At 44.5% G+C, this 22,176-nt stretch overlaps 1 protein-coding gene across 1 annotated transcript in view; it reads right to left on the bottom strand.

Annotated features, from left to right (window-relative positions):
- The window catches only part of RIMBP2 (RIMS binding protein 2), a 195,815-nt gene extending 175,533 nt beyond the window's left edge, over window positions 1-20,282 (bottom strand). Inside the window, exons 1-3 of the mRNA XM_063143936.1 lie at window positions 20,168-20,282; window positions 16,975-17,199; window positions 16,262-16,396 (exon numbers count right to left, since the gene is read on the bottom strand). Coding sequence (XP_063000006.1) covers window positions 16,262-16,396; window positions 16,975-17,157 — 318 coding nt within the window. The 5' untranslated portion in view covers window positions 17,158-17,199; window positions 20,168-20,282. The remainder of the gene's footprint in view (window positions 1-16,261; window positions 16,397-16,974; window positions 17,200-20,167) is intronic.
- Window positions 20,283-22,176: the final 1,894 nt, after the last annotated feature.

Consider the following 22,176-nt stretch of genomic DNA (forward strand, 5'->3'; position numbering starts at 1 on the left):
GTAGATTTGGAAGGGGCCTATAAGGCCATTGAGTCCAACCCCCTGCTCAATGCAGGAATCCACCTTAAAGCGTCCCTGACAGATGGCTGTCCAGCTGCCTCTTGAAGGCCTCTAGGGTGGGAGAAACCACAACCTCCCTAGGTAACTGGTTCCATTGTTGTACTGCTCTAACAGTCAGGAAGTTTTTCCTGATGTCCAGCCAGAATCTGGCTTCCTGTAACTTGAGCCCATTAGTTCGTGTCCTGCACTCTGGGAGGATCAAGAAGAGATCCTAGCCCTCCTCTGTGTGACAACCTTTTAAGTATTTGAAGAGTGCTATCATGTCTCCCCTCAGTCTTCTCTTCTCCAGGCTAAACTTGCCCAGTTCTTTCAGTCTCTCCTCATAGGGCTTTGTTTCCAGACCCCTGATCATCCTGGTTGCCCTCCTCTGAACATGCTCCAGCTTGTCTGCATCCTTCTTGAAGTGTGGTGCCCAGAACTGGATGCAGTACTCTAGATGAGGCCTAACCAGGGCCGAATAGAGGAACCAGTACCTCACGTGATTTGGAAGCTATAGTTCTATTAGCTTAGCTACAGTTATCCATGCTCTGATAACCTCTCGTTTGGATTACTGCAATGCGTTATACGTGGGGCTGCCTTTGAAAACGGTCCAGAAACTTCAACTGGTACAAAACAGGGCAGCACGCTTGCTAACAGGGACTGGCCGACGAGACCACATTACGCCAGTCCTTTTCCAGCTTCATTGGCTGCCAGTCCAGGTCCGGGCCCGATTCAAAGTGCTGGTATTAACATTTAAAGCCCTAAACGGCTTGGGGCCGGGTTATCTGAAGGAACGCCTCCTCCCATATGTACCTGCCTAAGATCATCTTCAGGAGTCCTTCTCCATGAGCCCCTGCCAAAGGAAGTGAGGCAGGTGACTACCAGGAGGAGGGCCTTCTCTGCTGTGGCACCCCGGCTGTGGAATGAGCTCCCTAAGGAGGTTCGCTTGGCACCTACATTATATGCTTTTAGACGCCAGGTGAAGACCTTTTTATTCTCCCAACATTTTAACAACCTATACATTTTAAATAACATGGTTTTAAATTTGTAATTTTGCATTGCTGCTGTTTTTATCTGGTTGAGCTTTTATATTGTATTTTATATTATGGTTTTATACTTTGAATGGTTTTAATTTTTGTGAACCGCCCAGAGAGCTCCGGCTATTGGGCGGTATAGAAATGTAATAAATAAATAAATAAATAAATATTAATGCAGCCCGAAATAGCATTTTCTTTTCTTGCAGCCGTATCGCACTGTTGGCTCATATTCAGCTGTGATCTACAACAATTCCAAGATCCTTCTCATTTGTAGTATTGCTGAACCAAGTATCCCCCATCCTGTAACTGTTCATTTGGTTTCTTTTTCCTAGATGTAGAACTTGCCCTCCATATAATGTAGACTGTAACTCCCATCATCCTTCCAACCATTGGTCATGCTGGCTGGGACTTATGGGAGTTGAAGTCCAAAACATCGGGAGGGCACCTCTCTCACGTCGACACTATACATTGGGATGAAGGCACAAAATACATTTCCATCCTGAAGACAATGTAGTGTATATACAGCACTAAAGAAAACCCCATAATGATTCTGCACAAAGATCATCCAAATTTTACGACAAGGAATCCTAAACTTTGCTGCCTTTCTAAATTAGATTGCAAACTTCTTGTTTTGCATCACTGAGGATGGGGCAGGGCCTTTGGCATGCAAAGCATGCACCCCACTACAGAGCGATGGCCCCTCCACAATATGTGAACATATATTAAATCACGCCATTGGTTCACTTAGCCCAGTATTGCCTGCATTGACCAGAAGTAGTTCTCTGCTATAAGGAAGCGTGTTAACGGAGGTGCCAGCATTGAACCCAAGGCCACATGCATGAAAACTATATGCTCAGCCACTGAGCTATGGGGAAGAGCCATATGCCTTTCAAGTGCAAAGCCTTAATACAGTAAGGTGGCTACTTAACTACTTCCAAACGAAGAGGGCAAAAGAAGACACCTATTTTCCAGGGAGCTTCGGCTACTGGGCGGTATAAAAATGCAATAAATAATAATAATAATAATAATAATAATAATAATAATAATAAACTTTGCATGGGCTAATTTACATGTTAAGGTTCACTTTTAGAAATAATTATTACAATTTAAACAGAAACACAGTGCATTTCTCTATAGTGCAGAAGGTCTGTGACCAGAGGCCTGTCTTCATGGCACCAGGTTGGTTCCACCTCCTTCAGAAACCCCGTGGCTTTCTTCTCCTGGGGTGGCGTCAGTAATCCTGATGCCGAAGAGGGAGCACGGGTTTTCCAGCGGTCATCTGGGTACTGTAGCCATCCCCTCACCCTCTTTCTGGTGAAAGGCAACCAACCACCAGTCACCTTCCACCAGGGACTGTCCCCAGATTGGCCCTGGAGTGACATCAGGCAGCAGAAGAGCTGTACTGACTTTGCTCTGATAGAAAAAGTTGGGGAAAGTCCCCAACTTTTTCAATCCGCAGCTTTGCGGGAAAGCCCCGCAGTGGCTGAGAAGCTGTGTCTGTGTCGTATAAATGATGCAGCATACATCTGCAGCCACCACGGAGCTTTCTCCATGTATAGACAGGTGATTTGTCTGTTCAGTCTGCTGTCCAGGTGCTGACTGTTCATGGCCAGCATCACTACTACTACCACTACCACTTCTTCTTCTTGAAACCGGAATTGAACAGGACAGCCCTTCAAATAGAGGACAGTCCTCCGTAAAAGAGGGCACATGGCCACCCAGTTATGAAGGCCGCCAAAGACTCTCGATCCAGCCTTCCTAAGCGACCAGCTCTGCCACAGTATTTCACTGTGTCCTTTAGGGTCAGCAAGGAACGCTGTCTTAAGCGTGCCCTCCGCGTGTCAAATCAGGATGGCAGCTGCTGCTCAGCATTAGAAATTCTCTCTTCCTCAGGAGGCCTGCCAAAAGTATGTGCATCTTCCAGCACCAGCGATAGACATTTTGGTAGCCAGTTTTAAGGAAAGTTTCAATTAATTAATTAACCCATGATAGTGCTTGGGGTAGAACAGATGATAAGCCCCGAACTGCAACCTTCTTCTCTCTGGCCTTTCTTCTTCTCACATCAGTCCGTTGGTTTCTGTCCACCATGCTGCCGCTAAGATCATCTTCTTGGCTCGCCGCTCTGACCATGTTACTCCACTTCTGAAATCTCTTCATTGGCTTCCAATTCACTTCAGAATCCAATATAAACTTCTCCTGTTGACCTTCAAAGCTTTTCACGGTCTAGCTCCGCCCTCTCTCTCCTCTCTCATCTCACACTATTGCCCCGCTCGTGCGCTTCGCTCCTCTGATGTCATGTTTCTCACCTGCCCAAGGGTCTCCACTTTCCTTGCTCGGCTTCGTCCATTCTCTTCTGCTGCCCCTTACGCCTGGAACGCTCTCCCAGAACATTTGAGATCTACAAGTTCAATCGCAGCTTTTAAAGCTCAGCTAAAACCTTTTCTTTTTCCTAAAGCTTTTACAACTTGATGTTGCTCAGACTTTAGACTGTTTGTTATACTGTTAGTTTTACCCTACCCTGTGCCTGTTTGCATTCTCTTCCCCTCCTTATTGCTTTACTATGATTCTATTAGAATGTAAGCCTATGCGGCAGGGTCTTGCTATTTACTGTTTTACTCTGTACAGCACCATGTACATTGATGGTGCTATATAAATAATAATAATAATAATAATAATAATAATAATAATAATCTAACAGATATTTAACATGTATTATAATGCAACAGCCTTATGCACTTGGTTTAGTTTGTTTAAACCTTTTCCCCACTTTTACACAACCTTTGGGGTTCTGATAAAAAAAAATAAAGGAAAATGGTCCAGTAAGGACCTTGGGAAACAAGCCAATTAATTGTGGTGTGAGTTTTCATCAGTTGCAGTGAAGAAAACTGTGAAGGTGGCAGTATATTTACACATGGGCGGGTTGAGTCTCGGTGGAAGATAAAACAGGTTAACAGGATCAGAACTAAAGATAGCAGCAGTGCAACAGAGAAAAGATAATCTACATACAACTTATATATATCTATATAAAAAAGAGATGAGGGCTGTCAACCAAATAAACATTTCCTTTTAAACTGATTTATTGATTTTAATTAATTCATTACATTTAACTACAATAATAATGGAAATGCCAGTCTATTTTCAAGTTATCTACCCAAAGAACCAGTGAGTAATTGTATCACCAGTGAGGGAAAATCAGCCTGAACCCTAAATGGATATAAATGTATGGTCGTTATTTTCTTATTATATTTTAGTTATTATGTTTTTTCGTACTGCCCAATAGCCGATGCTCTCTGGGCAGCTCATAAAACAAAACTTTTAAAACCATAAAATACAATAACATAGGAAAACATAATATGGAAATCTTAAGTTTAAAAAAGAATAACATCAGATTAAAAGCTAGATCTTAGGACAGGTATATATGGAAGAAGACGATTGTTCAGGTAAGGACTCATCACTGTGGTTCCCCACCCCCTCATTCTCTTTTCTCTGTGTTTCTCTTCTCAAGGACTGGCAGAGAACCTGCAGAAGACCCCAGATTCAATCCCCAGTTAATAGGCCCAGGCAGAGGAGGATGGTGGATTCCAATTTCAGTGGGCCTCTTTATTCATTCTCAGTTTTATTCAGAATTGTTTCCACAAACACACACACACACTTTGAGGGGGGGGGACAGACAGAACTCTAAAGGAGCCATGTCTCTAAAGGACCTATCCAAGGTGCTGAATTATATCCCCAAAATAGGTTTAGTATCTTACGTAGCTTCTTCAGAGTTGGCTGGTTCTGGCTAAAACCCCAAATCTGGACAAGGATAACCTAGCTTCAGTCGTCCATACTCTGGTAACCTCCAAATTAGATTACTGCAATGCCCTCTACATGGGGCAGCTTTTGAAGACGGTTCAGAAGCTGCAGCTTGTGCAAAATGCAGCAGCCAGATTGATAACTGGAACAAGGAGGTTTGAACATATAACACTGATTCTGGCCTGCTTGCATTGGCTGCCTTTTATTTATTTATTTATTTATTTATTACATTTTTATACCACCCAATAGCCGAAGCTCTCTGGGCGGTTCACAAAAATTAAAACCAAAATAAAACAACCAACAGGTTAAAAGCACAAATACAAAATACAGTATAAAAAGCACAACCAGGATAAAACCACACCGCAAAATTGATACAAGATTAAAATACAGAGTTAGAACAGTAAAATTTAAATTTAAGTTAAAATTAAGTATTAAAATACTGAGAGAATAAAAAGGTCTTCAGCCTTTATGTTTCCGAGCCCAATTCAAGGTGCTGGTTTTAACCTATAAAGCGCGACACGGCTTGGGACCACCATACCTGACGGAACGCTTCTCCCGACATGAACCTACCCATACACTGCGCTCAACATCTAAGGTCCTCCTCCGAGTGCCTACTCCGAGGGAAGCTTGGAGGATGGCAACAAGGGAGAGGGCCTTTTCAGCGCCAGGTCAAGACTTTTCTCTTCTCATTTTACAATGCTAAGTTTGTTTGTTTTTAATGGACCCCCAGGACTGTTGTTTTAAAGTGGATACTTTTGTTTATCTACTGTTGTTTTTATGTTTTAGATGGTTTCAAATTTTGTATACTTTTTAATGTTCACTGTTTTTAACTTTTGTAAACCGCCCAGAGAGCTTCGGCTATGGGGTGGTATATAAATTTAATAAATAAATTAATGGATTCACACTCCACCGAAATTGGGGCCTGCTGAAGGCCCACATCCCAGCAGGGGTTCACTGGCACGACCCTCCTGGAGTTGCTCTTCTTCTTCACTGTTGCACTCAGCTTGTTCACCTGCCTCTTGCTCTGGTCCACAGTGGTGTGGAGAAGGAAGAAGAGACTTCATTGCCCCTCTGTCTGTCAAGTAAGCAATGATGAAAGCGAGGATGAGGGGCAGTAGTGGCTGGTGACTCACAAAGGGAGAGGGTCCATTGAGGGTGTCTTGCCCTTGAGCCCTCTAAACCTGAAACCAGCACTGGGAAGGTGTGTTTATCTTCCAGTCCTTGCTTTAGAAGACTCCCAGTCTTTGTGTCAGATCTTTCCAGGGCTTCTGGCTGCTAAAAAACATCTATGCTTAATATTGGAAATCAAAGTGGACCCTCCTTATTGGAACATAAATGGTGAAGTTATAAATATAGAAAGGAATATATTTCTCTAATATTCCTTGGGGGGGGCTGATAATTGATGATGCTAATTAAGAAGGAGGCCTTAGATGATGCTGTGACTTCATCTCGCATGTTCAAGACTTTTTTTGACAAGGCGAAGAGGAGGTAAAATACAGTCTGTTGTTCCTGGCATCAGAGGTTTTGGGACATTCCACTCACAAACGGCCAGAGCAAGTTGTAGATTACACAATTCCACTCTAGAATTTGGGCAAAGGGAACAAAGCTGTTCCCCTCATTCATTTCTGACCTCAGAAAAAGCCACAGCGAAAAGGGCAACTCTACGGGTGATATACAAGACACACACACACCCCATTTAATGGAAATAGGCTTGTGTATCAGGGGTGCAGAAGCTTTTTCAGCTCGAGGGCAAATTTCCATTTCAGAGAAACTCTCGGAGGCTGCGTTCCAGTGGTGGGCAGGACCAAAGAGAAAGGGGTGAGGCTAAAATACCAGCTTAATGCTCTTACTGCCAGACACAAAGCCACAGCTGAGACATTTCAAAGAATGTGAGGGGTGGGTTTGCACAAAAAACCCCAAACAGCAATCCACCAGGTGACTCAGGAGAACAGGAGCATATCTGTTATCTGGGAAATCCCAGGTTGGGACCCCAGCAGGGCAGATCTCCCTCCTGGTGGACTCTTCCCCCACCCCCACAGGGCAAACTGCCATCTTGGTCCTGTGGGGAAGAAGAAGGACCGAGGGGACAGCAGCAGGCCGAGGAAACATCGGGGCCTGCTCCTGTTGGACTCCCCTCCTTCGGGAGCAGGACAATCCCATCAGCCCTTTCCCCAGTCCACTTAATTTCTCTCTCTCTTTACCTCTTCCCTCCTGAACTCCTTTTCCTTGTGTGTCATGTCTTTATTAGACTGTAAGCCTGAGGGCAGGGACTGTCTTTTTTGCTAAGTGTAAGCCGCTCCGAGAGCCTTTTTTGGCTGAGGAGCGGGGTATAAATATGATAAATAAATAAATAAATAAGTCTCCCACATAGAATCATAGAATGGCAGAGTTGGAAGGGGCCTACAAGGCCATCGAGTCCAACCCCCTGCTCAATGCAGGAATCCACCCTAAAGCATCCCTGACAGATGGTTGTCCAGCTGCCTCTTGAAGGCCTCTAGTGTGGGAGAGCCCACAACCTCCCTAGGTAACGGATTCCATTGTTGTACTGCTCTAACAGTCAGGAAATTTTTCCTGATGTCCAGCTGGAATCTGGCTTCCTTTAACTTGAGCCCGTTATTCCGTGTCCTGCTCTCTGGGAGGATCGAGAAGAGATCCTGGCCCTCCTCTGTGTGACAACCTTTTAAGTATTTGAAGAGTGCTATCATGTCTCCCCTCAATCTTCTCTTCTCCAGGCTAAACATGCCCTGTTCTTTCAGTCTCTCTTCATAGGGCTTTGTTTCCAGACCCCTGATCATCCCGGTTGCCCTCATGGCTAGCTCTACCAATACATAGCCTTCACAAGCCACTGAGTGTAATGCAACGGCCTTTCAGTGCCACGGAGGCCACAGCCTGGAAACAGAGGTATTACGGCATGTCTGTTTCATCAAGGTATCAAGTGTTAGCTCTTCCCATCCAGGCTGCAAGCTTTGGATTCTCACTAGTGACCCACATCATTAGAGATCACTGAGTTCTATTCCCACCCACACATACACACACCTCTGAAAAGGTCCCTGCAAAGTTGAATATGTAAAAAAAAAAAATTTTAAAGACAAAAATGGCCATGATATTTTCAAAATACCCTGACCTGGTTCATGATGCCATCTCTGTTTCCGGTGCTGTTCGCAAGCTATTCCTACAGTTTGCCAACAGTAATGTGTGTTTGTTTTCTTTCCCATTCAGGACTTATCGACGCAATTCAGCACACACAGCGCTAGGCAAAGCAAGCTTGGCGCCAGGGCAGGTGTTGATTGAAGAAGTCTACCCACTACAATCTAGGGAGGGAACAATTCCTTTTGCTCAAGGTACTGTTGAATTCAACCACCATTGCCTTCCCACCCTTCAAATAAGGATGCTTAAGGGATCTCAACATTCAAATTTCTTTTATGAACTGGCCTGATCCACACCTAAGGGACATATCAGAATGTCGGCCACAAAAAAATCGAGAGAAAATACATTTTTAAAGTACAGGTTTAAATACGCATTATTTCGAAATGCAAGTGCATTTTTGATATCCTTTAGAGCGAAAAAGTGTCAGGGCACTCGGCAAGTGCAAAAACCACAGAATAACAATGTAACGATACACACGTTAGTTGGGGAAGTACGGATCAGGTCAGTTCTTTGTAACAACCCTGTTGAGAAACAGAGACTGGTCCAAGGCCACCCAACTGAGCAGAGATCCAAATCCTGTTCATTCTGGATTTGAATCCAGTAGTCTTATACCAGAATGGAAAATTATTGATTTGGCTTCCATGTTAACCCTAAAACAGCTAGGCAGTTTGGTGTATCTTTTATTATCAAAGCAGTTCAAGTACTGAAATGCAGTGTTTTGCAATTCATTTTCATTCATTTCATCTATTATATTTCTATACTGCCTCATAGCCAAAGCTCTTAGGGCAGTACACAAAATGGCCATATGCTCAACTGAGAGTTGTTGAAAGATGAGTATCATGAGACACCAAGGACTAGTCACACATTCATGCTCTGTCGTTCAGCCACTGCAGCATTGCATGGCGATTTGAATGCATAAATGAGCCACAGATCAGAATCCACACAGGCCGTGCATAATCACCTTGCATCAGGGTCCCATAGAGCTACGGCACAAAAACACTGATGGGCTTGATGTCATGCAGCTTCTAGTGGGGATCTATAGGTTTGAACAAAGGAGCTTTCCCCAACCTGGTGCCCTCCCAATGTGCTGGATTACAACTCCCATCATGCCCAGGCAGCATATAGCCCAACACATCTGGAGGGTACCTGGTCGGGGAAGACTGGAACGAGTCATCACGGATCCAACACTGTAGACATATCTTGCATGGTGGCCCGAAACCTAAAGCTTCTTCACATTCACACATTCATTCAGCCAAAGTCAGCACAAATAATTGAGCACTGGGAAATCGAAAGACATATGTGTACGTGTGAAACAGACCCAAGTGCACCTCCAAGGGCTACAGCTGGCCTGATTCTGTTAACATGTAGCATCCTACCCTGTTTATTCATTAACTCTGCTCTCCAGCTTCCTCAGTCTTTCTATATTTCAGGCTTGCCTCTTAAGGTGGATCTTTTATCCCCGCTGCTACTTAGTCCTTATTTAGCTTTCTGTATTATTGATCATAGCCTTAACACTTCCCTTCTGTGGCCACTTGATGCATTGAGTAAAACATGAAGATGAATAGCTTTATTTGGGGGGAGGGGGAATTCAAGGATTCTCCAAGGATCAGCCCTCTTTTCCCCAGATGTGATGATTATCCATACTTAGAGCATGTAGAAAGTCACAGCGTTCCACCCACATGTGTCACTATTCCGAATTGGCTGTCATGCAAATAAAACATGTGCTGAGCTTGGAGTGGAGGGAAGTACCCAGTATCTGGTGAAGACAGATTGCTGCATGAAGCACCGTTTCCTGCTTTCATCTATCTCCTGGAAACAGTGCCACCTGAAGCAGGTTGCTTCAGCCTGCTGCATGGCAGGGCCAGCCCTGGGCGGGGTGATCACTCTGCATTTCGTTGCCAGCGCTCTCTTCTTGGATCGAGGCCACAAACATACGGCCAAACCGGCAGTGCCAGATGGCCCTTTGGTGCTCCCAGCCCCTCAGTGCTCCTCAGAGAGTACCTGAATCAGAACCGTTACAGATGTGTGCATATGTTGTGTTTAATGCTAGTAGAGAGGGGAGAAAACGCTTGGGCACCATTTTTTTTAGGGAGGCTAAGTGCTTGAATTAGGACTCTGTAATCATAGCGCTCCCCCACACCCATAATTCAAGCATAGGATTGGAGCGGTAAGCCAGTGCAAACCAGCAAAATAGCAAAGCCAACCTATTGTTTTATATATGTGTTGCATTTTTATGCTGCCCAATAGCTGAAGCTCTCTGGGTGGTTTGCAAAAAACTTATTGATGTATAAAGGTTTTTGCTGGTTTGCACTGGTTTACAATGGCCTCTCCAGTGTGCTGGTACTGCCCCAACAAACCCAACCTATTGAAAATAAATAAATAAAAGCATATAGTGTGGCAACGAGGGACAGGGCCTTTTCGGTGGTGGCCCCCAGACTCTGGAACGTTCTCCCTGACGAGGCTCGCCTGGCGCCAACGCTGCTATCTTTCCGGCGCCAGGTTAAGACTTTCCTCTTTGCCCAGGCATATGGCGGCACATCTTTATCACCCACCTGTTTATTTTTAACGGTTTTTAATGCTTTATGTATGTATGTCCTGCGTTTTAGAATTTAAATTTTGTATATTCGTTTTTATCTCAATTTTAGAATTTCAGTAAAGTGCCCAGAGAGCTCTAGCTATGGGGGCGGTATATAAGTGTAAATAAATAAATAAATAAATAAATAAATCCTATTGAAATTCAGCTTGTTAAATAATCTTAATATCATTATTAATATGCAGCCCAATGTCAATAACACACACAACACACACACACACATATCACTCATGCCAAATGCTTGACAGATTTCCCAGGGCTGGATTAGCATGTTTGCTTCTTAATGAGAAAGCAGGTAGATGTTGTGCCTACACCCTCCCCAATCCCTTGTATCTTCATAAGTAGACACACACACACACACATTAGAGTCTTGCTTTAAAATGCCAACAACCATGAAAGACAAACACATCAGGACGAGGTAGAATATCCTGGAGGGACCAGTCCCTTTGCAACAGTGCTCAAATTACAGGGCAAGGAACGAACCCCTTAGCTACTGTTTCCCCAAGGATCGGGGGGGGGGGGGCATGATTTGGTTGCAGTTGGGAAGAGTCATAGATTGCAGATTTTATAAATGGCTCCCTTACCTGTGCCATAATTTGAGTACTGCTTTGACGGCATCCCAGCCACACAGCCCATGACTAGGGCAATTTATGTGTGAAGACTTTGATTGAAAAGGAGCATAAATGGGCATCACAGATGAAGGATCTCCGTCAGCGGCACGGTCAATATGTGCCACCGCTGCACCGACAAAGGCTAAGCAAGGAATGAAATATCCAGCTCATGCTGCCAATTGGTGTACCTTCTCTGACATCATTCGAATGTGCACCTTGCCTTTGCAGGCCAAGGGACAACATTCCTGTACACATTTTGTGCACATTGCCTATACCTCCTTGCCAAGACCTCTCTTCTCTTTGTGAGACAAAGCAAGCTACCTTTGTTTTGCTTCTTCACGCCTAACCCCTTCCCTCCATTCTCTCTTATGCTGCCAAAACATAAATGGTAGGCTTCTAGGGGCAGAGACCTCTCTTCAAAAAAGAAAAAAAAAAGTTGACCTCTATGGCCACAATCCTATACAAAATGACCAGGACGTAAGCCCCATTGAACATAGTGGATAGGATTGCACTTATCCATGGTGCATAAACATGGATAGGAATGCACCATGTTAAATTATATTATTATTAGTATTAGTAGTAGTAGTAGTAGTATTGCCATTGTGCTATGTTTTAACATTAATGTCTAAAGCAGCATCTGTTGTTGCTTGTGTCATGCCTAATGATGCACTAAGTAGATACAACATCATGCTAACATCTTACAATTTAGGGAAAGAGAAGGAGAAATTGAGAATGGGGAATGCACATTGATGACACTATGCAAGTAATACATACATATATGCGGTCACTGGTGTTAATAAACATTTGTTGTTCAACTCAGTATATCCATACACATATACACAAACCCAGGACAAGTCTTGCCATATTAGATAGGCATGCCAGTCAGAAACATACGAACAAGGCCACAACTGTGTATAGCCTTCCTTATAAGAAACACGGTGTGACAGTCTAGCTATTTAAATATGGAACGTGAAGAGTTTCAAATTGCATCCCACCCAAAACCTGTTCTCTCTCTCTCTCTCTCTCTCTCTCTCTCTCTCTCTCACACACACACACACACACACACACACCTACTACTACTACTGGATGCATCAGATAGAGATACCAGTGGAAACGCCACGGCTAATTTCATTAATAACATCTCAGAAGGAAGCATAATGACAGTGCCGGCTTTGCTATGACACTCGGGTGTTGATCAGAGACGCAATCGGATACTGTGTATAATTGAACGGTGTTAGTGGAAAAGGAGGTGGGGGTGAGGAATACACTAGCTGGTATGGTTACTAAGTTTGCCCCACAGAGAAGCCTAGAAACCCAGCAAAACATCATCAGCAATCGCCAGGCGTTTTGTCTTATCTTTTTGAGAAGGCCAAGATTCTGCCTGGGAAATGACAGAGGGGTCTTTAAAAACAAATCCCCCCTTCCTCTGCAAATAACCCACAAACATCAAACAGACTGCAGAGACAGCAGTGTGGAGAGAGAGAGAGGGAGAGAGAGAGGGAGAAAGAGAGAGAGAGAGAGAGAGAAGGGTAGAATAATCTAGCTATAGGGTTTAATCCCTTTTATATTTTATGCACACAGGATGTGAGATGAGACAAACTCTCCTGCCAATCGCCAGCAATCTCCCCCTCACCGAACCTGAAGGACATCAAAGTCCCCTATCGCATTCCAGCATAATAATAAAGTTTGTCCGCCTACAGGGATGATTTCCTGCAGCAATGTTGCTAATCAGCCGAGGGGGAGAGAGATGGAGGAGGGGATGGGGAGAGAAAATAAAAGAGAGACAGAGGGAGACAGGGAAAGGCCAAGGGTGGGTTATACTCTAAGCCAGTTAAGCAGAGAAAGCTATTTTTAGGAACGAGAAGATGGGGGAGGTTAGAAGAAGCGAAACCTTCGCTGCCTTACCTTAGAATTTAGCGCTTGTCATAAGCCAGAGTCTATTTTGCCACTGGAATCAGAGCAAGGAGAAGAAGAAGAAGAAGAAGAAGAAACACTCAAATAAATAAATAAAAAGGGAGACCGCAGTCTCTGGGTTAGGACTACCGGCTGGTCCTGAGAGAAGGGAGAGGAAGAGGAGGAGGAGGCAGCAACAGCAGCAGCATCAGTGCGCACGTTAGCTCCACTTGCGGTCCAGGCTCAAAATGATTCTGTGGCTGTCTGCAGGGAGGCAGGCAATGGAGAGAGCATCATCGGCCATGCAGCAGCTGCCAGAGCCTATGAAACAGCAGTGGTTTGGCGCGCGCATGCCGCACACAGAAAACAGACCCACGCGCGCACACTCACACACACACTCACACACAAAGATGGCTTTCCTCTCCTTTGCCAGTTTCTCTTTCACATAGCATTAGCCCTGACACCCAGAGCAGGCAGCCTTGATGGAAACTGACAGGAGGCTGACAAAGAGGCCATGAAGGCTGGGCTACAATGCAGCAGGAGGAGGAGGAGGAGGAGGAGGAGGAGGAGGAGGCGGCTGTGGATTTTATTTTATCTCCACAGAGAGGCTATCACAGGACACTCTCAGCAGGTCAGCCGAGGCCTAGGAGAGAGCCCGGCCGATGAAATGTAAACACAGTAACTAGCTACGGTGTTAGCATTATGTGTGAATGCGAGAGGTTGTGTGTGTGTGTGTGTATGTGTGTGGAATGGAAGCTTGAGGGGCTCAAATGTAGAAGGTTATTAAAAGAAGATTAGCCAGGCTGTCCCAACTGACCATTCTGTTTCTGTCTCTGTCTCTCTCTCCTTTTACAAAAGACAGCTGCAGCCAACACACACACAACTTTGGCCTCTCACAGTGTGATCAGGCAGCTGCCTAGCAACTGGAAGTGATGGATATATATATAAAAATACTAATGAATAACTGAATCTTCTTGGAGATGGAATCTAAACCTTGTTTTGTTTTGTTTTGTTAAAGCAACTATTCCATACTGCATACAAGGCAAAGCAAGCTATAACGTATTTGTATTGGGACGCAGGAGGGAATGTGATGGGAGCGCTATTAAAAGCATGTATATTCTAGGCTTTCTTCCTCCTTTATAGGAGTGGAAGCTATTTTTAACCGTTAGCGTTTGTTATAATGTTGTACTCATTATAGGTTTATTTTTCTTCAAAGAAAAACAGCTTTTTACAAAGGGCTTTTGTATATATTGTAGAATAAATACTTGAAGTTTAACGGTCATTAAAAATGATTTCAAATGCCTTGTGTATAATCATGTGGTAGAGTCCTTCCTGGACTGTACCATTTGAGGCTGCAGTTGGTGGTTGGTAGTAGGGAAATCATGTTTTGAATAATCCCTGTATACAAAAGCCTAGTGCATCAGGAAGAATGTATCTAGCCTAGACCACTCTGCTGAGGTGCTAGCTATCTACATGTGGGGGAATTTTGAAATGAGAGAGTATTCATAATGCAAACCCCTCCCCAACTTGGATTCTTTTCTTTTCTTTTTTGGGCAGAACACAGAGATCAAACTTCAATGCAGGTATGGCTGGATCAGGGCCCTCCCAAGACATGTTGCTGCCTGAGACAGAGAAACAAATGGTACGCACACCTTGATCAACAGCCAGCAAAATTATTTTGACACTTGAGACAGGAAACTCCACAAACACCTCTTCCCCTCTGTGATATTATTTTAAATTAATTAAATAATTGACAAATTGCTGCCATTTTATGATGACATCCAAAGCTCCAATAGGTATAGTGGTTTGTCTTCTCCCAACTCCCTTTCATACTACATTGTGGGGCACATTCTGAATGTCAGCTTGACCTCCCTCACCAAGGGCTCAAATCTGCCATTCTTAGGCACTGAAGAATCTCTGTCTGTCTGTCTCTCTCTCTCTCCACACAACAGCCTCTGTTATTCCCGAGTCAATAAAGTATGGACCTGGCTCTCTGTACTATTATTCATTTATACTAGGGATGTGCTCCGCTTCTAATCGGACCAGCGAATTAGAAGCGGAGCGGGGGGCTTCACCTGCCCTTAAGGCGGAGGCGAAGAGGATTGGGGGGGCCGGCAGAGTGTGGCGAAGAGGATCGAGGTGAAGGCAGATCCTTCGCCACGATCCGGAGCTCCGTCAGAAAGGTAAGTGGGGTTTACCGGGCACTGCTGCTGTCGCTATTGCCCATGCGGCGGCAGCGGCAGGGCCCGCTAACACCCCCGCCTTCCTCTCCCTTACCTGCATCCGTCCGCGGTCCGTCGGCTTCTTCAATTGAGCCCGCGGTTCAACCAGGAAGTCTGGGCCGCTTGGCCCAGACTTCCTGGTTGAACCGCGGGCTCAATTGAAGAAGCCGACGGACCGCGGACGGATGCAGGTAAGGCCCCCCTCCCCCTTGGTCCCTTACCGGGCTCTGCCGCCATCACCGTTGGCTTGTACCTTGGCGTGCATGTGTATTCCTGGATAAGCTATCATGGTGGCGAGTTTGAGGTTTCTAAAATGCAAATTGACAGAGCTATCGAAAGGGGTGTGAATGGGGTGCCCGATTTTCATAAATTTCCCCAAAATCAGGGGATGATGGGATTGCCTTGAGTCTTGGCGTGCGTGTGTATACATCCATGAGGTGTCATGGTGCCAAACTTGAGGTTTCTAACTTTAACAGAAAAAAAGTTTCTGTTAAAAAAAAAAAGCACAAGGGAGCTTACATGGTCCTCTTCCTCTCCACTTTATCCTCCCAACAGTCCTGTGATATAGGTTAGGCTGAGAGTCAGGGCTTGGCCCAAAGTCACCCAGTGAGCTTCACGGCCGAGCGGGGACTAGAACCTGGATCTCCTTAGTCCCAGTCAAACACTCTCACTATTACACACCATTGGCTCTCAAGATGTAAGAAATTCCTGGAGGAGAAGGCTATCCATGGCTACTAGCCCTGATGGTTATGTGCTACTTCCAGTATCCAAGGCAGTAAGCCTATGTACCCCAGTTGCAAAGGAACATGGGTGGGAGGGTGTTGTTGCATTGTGTCCTGCCTTGTTGGTCCCTGGTGGACAGCTGGTTGGCTGGACTAGATGGACCCTCAGTCTGATCCAGCAGGGCCCTTCTTACGTTCTTACCTTGCTTGCCGGCAAAATGCATGTGGGTGCCCCAGTGGAGAGGAAAGACAGCTGTCTCTGCAGCCACAGGAGCTCTTTCTGAGACTGTTTCATCAGCTCTTCCACGTCACTTGGCTTTTGACCCACCAATCCTTCCTGCAATGCCAACGGTTTTCCATCAATTGCTGACTTCCTTCTGTTTTCGTTAAAGACATATATACCGAGTCGGACCATTGGTCCATCCAGCTCTTTCAGCCCAAGGGGTGGATTTCATTTCAGAAAGGCTCTTGGGAGGTGTGTTCCAGTGGTGGGTGGGGCTAAAGCAAAAGGGGAGGGGCCAAAATACCAAATCCTCCAGCATATTTGAACCTAAATCTTTTCTTGCCAGTAACTAATAAAGGTGAATGAACTGAAGCTGAATCCTGGCAAGATGAAGGCACTGTGGGTAGGTGGTTCCTGGGTCGAAGCAGTTGGTGCACAACCTCTACTGGATGGGGTTGCATTCCCCCTGAAGTAGTGTGACCCCATGGAAAGGAGGACCAGGCTCATGTATCTTTAACAGTTGTAGAGAAAAGGGAATTTCAGCAGGCGTCATTTGTGTGCGTTGCAGCACTTGGTGAAATTCCCTCTTCGTCACAACAGTTAAAGCTGCAGGAGCCCTGCCCTCCTGATCAGATACAAAAGAGATACAAGCCCTCTCTGCAGCACCATTCCAAAAGAAGTTTCATATTTACCCTCAGACACCCGAGTCGATTACGAAGCTCCTCACACTCAACTTGAAGCAGATGAATCTCTAAGTCCTTAAAGGCAGGAGGAAGCTGGCTGCTAATATCCTGAATATTCAGGCCCTGAACCTTGACTAAGTCCGCTTTCTTCTTGAGCAGAAATTTTGTAACTGTTGCCTTTGACGTTTGCATGATTGAGGAAGAAGAGGATGTAGACGATGGACAGCTAGTCTGCTAAAAACAGGAAAATCAAAGTTAATACTCTTGAATTGATTGATTTGAAGTAGGCTGCCTTTCTGGTAAAAGAAATCCATCCAAGAGGGTAAACAGTATAAACAGAGAGTTTCAATAATATAACATAGCATTTAAAAAACAACTTTGAAATTCCAATGTATCAAAATACGGTTGTCACAAATGTGAATTTGCGCAAATTTGAGAAATTGGGGGGAAAAACAATTCCTCCGATGTGGAATGAAAGAATGAAAGGTGTCTGGCAATCTGCAAAACACATATGGAACCGATTTTACAAAATCTGTAAATCCGTAATTGGGGCAGTTGTTCATACTTGTAACTCCCCTTCTCACACCAAGGGTCACTGCCTGAGCGACCCCACCCTCCAATTACATGATCGAATTTTAGAGTTGAAAGGGACCTTGGAGATGATCCAATCCAAAATAATCTCAGATGCATAGGGGCAAGTTGACTCCTTGGTGAGGGAAATGCACACTCTGCACCCACTCAGAGGCCCCTATTAGTGTTACACATGTCCCAGAGCTAGGCCTGGCCTTGTAAACCAGTTTGTGAGACTAATCCCATGCTCAAATTAACCCCCTGCAGGTGTCATCTTCTCCCTTTCTTATACTTTCTAAATGTTGACAGAATCACACATGAGCCCAACTGAAGATGCTCGTGGTTGGATCCTGTCCACAAACTGCAGAGTTCAACATGGCTAACCAATTGTGTGAAAAACCATGCGCGCGCACATACACACACACCCCTCCATCACCATATCCCCACCCCACTTCTGGGGGTGGGGGAAGTCACTTTTGCTACCAAAATTCTTCAAGCTTTGCTCAAAATTTCAGAGCAAGAACTTCAGAGCAAGTTCACCTCAAGTGCTGCTTGATGAGGAACAGGGTGGTCATAGCTTCCACCACTACCCCGCCCCCCCCCCCGTCAGAATGAATAAGGCGACATCTTAGCACCTCTCCAAACACCCTTCAAGGAAACACCCCTTCATAGCTAGCAGCTGCCCTCTGCTGTCAACTTATGTTCCGTGCAGCCAGCAGGCTCCTTCCAACTTAAAAGCAGGAGAGAGGAGAAACAAATTCGAACAGTCGGGTCAAAGGAGGCCAAGTCAGAATCTCAAGACAAAAAAACTGACATAGCTAAATGGAGCAGCTGAACAAGCAAAGGCGTTTAAAGCTCCTGACGTTCAAGGCCTTAGAGTGACCTAGAACCGAGGGACCTCAAGGGAACATCTTCTTGCTGGCCAGTTGAGAAGGCATCTTCTCAGGTTATGGTCAGTATGAAGTCTATCCAGACTTCCTTTCTGAATATTACGCATTGGGCACCAGAAAACGTCATTTTTAGGGTTACGAGTCCAAGCCAAATGTGACATAATGGTGGTGGACACACGTTTCTATTCACATGTCTGCCGGCATAAATTGAAGGAACTAGGTATGTTTTGCCTGGAGAAGAGAAGGCTGGAGAAGGGCAGCAGAGCATTCTTCAAAGTTATGACTTGGCTGTTTTACCTGGCCCTGAGCCTCTGACTCCACATTAGGCTGGTGTTTCTGGCTAGATTTCTATGACTCTACCACTTGAATAAAAGGCAGAAATTAAAACCAAACTTATATTAAACCCGATTTAACAACTCACTCAGTAGATCTAATGGGCTTAAGTTTTGTCTCTGGTCATGCTAGGCAGGGCTCCTGCAGCTTTAACTGTTGTAATGAAGAGGGAATTTCACCAGGTGCTGCATGCATACAAAGGACACCTGCTGAAATTACCTTTTCTATGCAGCTGTTAAAGATACAGGGGCCCTGTCCTCCTTTCCATAGGGTCACCCTACCCATTATAAACAGTCCGGCATTGCTTATTTCTGATTCCCTTCACTGGACCTGCATTTCTGTAAGTACTAAACAAGTCCCCAATTGAAATGCTAATGCTTACACCACCCGGGCACTGGAATATTAGCAGGTTCATACAAACAGGCCATGACACTGACCTCAAAATAAGTAATTCGGTTGTTACCCCTTCAGCAAATGCAATTTTCATTTTCTCAAAACAGTCCCTTTTGCCGTGAATGGATGGAGAGTTAGGAAAATTGAATCAAACTGTGATGATGCTTTACCCACTGATAGATCTGCCGATGAATATTTAGCAGGCGAGGCTCCTATTAAGCATTAACATGTTGAGTAAATGGCAGCGCAAAAGAGAGTAGGCATTGCCAACTGCTTAGATATTTATTGGTTTTTAGAATAGTATATATAATGAATGCTTGCGCCCATAATGGGTGTGCGACAAAAGAAGCCATGAGCGGGAAACATTCCATTGGTCTGCCACAGAGACAGAAAGAGCTATGCAAAGCTGCAAACCCGTCACCCTTGGCTACCTACACACACACACACACATGGATCCAGCCCTTTCTCTGATTAACTTTTCCCATAGGTCAATGGCCCTTTGCAGGGGAAAATATCACACTCCTGATCCAGATGCAGCCATGACCCCAGTATGAGATGTCTTCATTGGCCAGATCTCCATGACGTCATGATAGGACCTCATTCCCCATCCTGGTGCCCTCCAGATGTGTTGGACTGCGACTTCCAGAACTCCCCAGTCAGAACAGGCCAGAACATCTATCCAACTTTCATGAATCTGGTTTGTCTCCCCTTTTAAAGCCACTTAGAGTGCATATTTAGAGCAAAACAAGTCCTACATCCCCATGGATGCTAGAGGCATGCTGAGAGTTGTAGGAGGATCTTTTCAGTCTAGATAGGCATAGGATTGTTCCCATAAGGGCCAAAATGGAAGTATCCTGAAAGATCCATGATCAGTTCTTCTGACCTTTTGTTCAAAGTAGCTGCAGGGAGCTCTGATTTTGATGGAGGAAGATTGGGGGAAAACTGAGTTATCTGGAATATAAGAGTTATCTGGAATATAAGAAATCATAATTCACATCTGAGCTATGAAGCATTACCTTGCTTTTCTTCTTCAGGTTCACAGAGGTCCTTGTCTTCTCAGCAGTTCTTACTTCGCCTTTCTGGGTTTTGTCCTTTGCCACCAAAGTTCCTTTTATTCCCCTGTTCTGTGTTTTAGGCTGTAGGACATAAATAGTGACTTCCTATCAGGACAGCTTTATGAAAACAATAATGAAAACACTACCAACCAGTGCCTACTCATGAATTCCTGCCTCTTTAAAAACTCCTAGAATCTTACGGTTTGTTTTCTTATGTCCAAAGCAAGAGAATCCTTCAAATTTGCAGAATTTATACAGATCACAGAATTTAGTCACTACATTTTTATAACAGCGATAGCCAAAGCTCTTTAGATGGTTTACAAAGTTTTTTTTAAAAAAACACACACCCCTAAAACTACAATATTGAGCATAATATAAAAAAATATTAACATATAAACACACAACACCCACACCTCTAAACAATTTTAACAATCAACAATTAGAAATCCCAGGAAGAGATCAAAAACCTTATCATATTCTGCCAAATGTCTAAGAGTACAGAAAGGTCTTAACCTGGCGCAAAAAAAGATAACAATGCTGGTGCCAAGCAGGCCTCACTGGGGAGATTGTTCCACAATTGGGGAGCCACTACCAATAAGGCCCTCTCTCTTGTTCCCACTTTCCAAGCCTCCCATGGATGAGGCACATGGAGAAGGACCTTAGATGGTGAGTGTAGTAGACAGGGAGGTTTATTCTCAGCATCCCTGACCATAGGGCATATTGGCTGGGGCTGATGGGAATTAGAGTCCAATGACATCTGGAAGGCCACCTGCCTTACAAGATGGGATGACAAAAATGCCCTTTTCCTCATTCCTTACACCCTCCACTATGCTGCTGCCGTTTTACTCACTCCATGGAAAATGCCTTTCCAACCTGAGTATCTCTCTTTCCTCAGTGAGGAATTCCTGCCCCACTGGGAGTTATTCTGAAGGATGTGAAGATCCTCTTGGCTGCGTGGGTGGGAATTTACAGAAACATTGTGCTTTAGCTAGAATTGCTTAAATGTTTTTGCTTTGGGCTATGCTCTGATCTCTGTGGACTTCGACGTTTTTTTAAAGAATAATCCTATTGTGCATATGACATAGTTTTGTGCATCCAGCCGCAGCAAGACTAGATCCAATGTCAATGGTTGCTTGCATGGCATGGTTTTATAATTTGTTTTTATGTTTGGGGCTAAAATAAATTACTAAAAAAAAAAATCTGTTTTAAAACACACTCCTGTTTACATTGTCAGATAATTGATTTGATACTATTTTAGGCTGGGCGTAGTCTCTTGGCCAAAACCTGTGGATGTTCAGAAGGGCTCTGCCACAAAACTGTTTTGGAACTGGTCTTGGTCTGAACCAACTGGGTTGTGACCACTGAACCTGACCTATTGGGCTTGTTCTGACACGGTCAGAGAACTGATTTAGAACCGGTCCTGGTTTTGGCCTAGACACAGAAAGGGCAAAGTGACAAAATTCTCCTGAGGTATCGTAATCTCCCAATTCATTTTACAATTGCCCTTTAGGCTGAATTCAGAAGCAACTCGAGTTATTCCTGGAAGTCTGCTTTGCATGAAGAAGAGACCCGCTTTCACAACCCCCTCAGCATGAGGTGGCCTTGGGAAACAATTATTATTACTTATTTATTTATATAGCACCAGCAATGTACATGGTGCTGTTCATAGTAAAATAATAAAAGAGCAACACTCTGCCACATACTTTGTGTGTGTGATGGTTGTATATGCTGACTTTTGTTCAAACAAGGGTGTTGCGTGTGAGCTACAGGTGCCTCACCTGACCGTTTATTATTATTTTACCTCAGGTTCACTTTCAGTCAGATTAGAATTCTCCTGGTCATTATTCTTACCTCAGGTCCAGTATCAGTATGGTCAGTATTCACCTGACCATAGGTGTGGTATCAGGATATAGTCGCAAAATTAGAAATAATTACTGTAATTTAAATAGAAAGACAATACGAAAGACCCT

Source organism: Elgaria multicarinata, chromosome 18 (assembly GCF_023053635.1).
Source record: "Elgaria multicarinata webbii isolate HBS135686 ecotype San Diego chromosome 18, rElgMul1.1.pri, whole genome shotgun sequence".
NCBI lineage: Eukaryota > Metazoa > Chordata > Lepidosauria > Squamata > Anguidae > Elgaria > Elgaria multicarinata.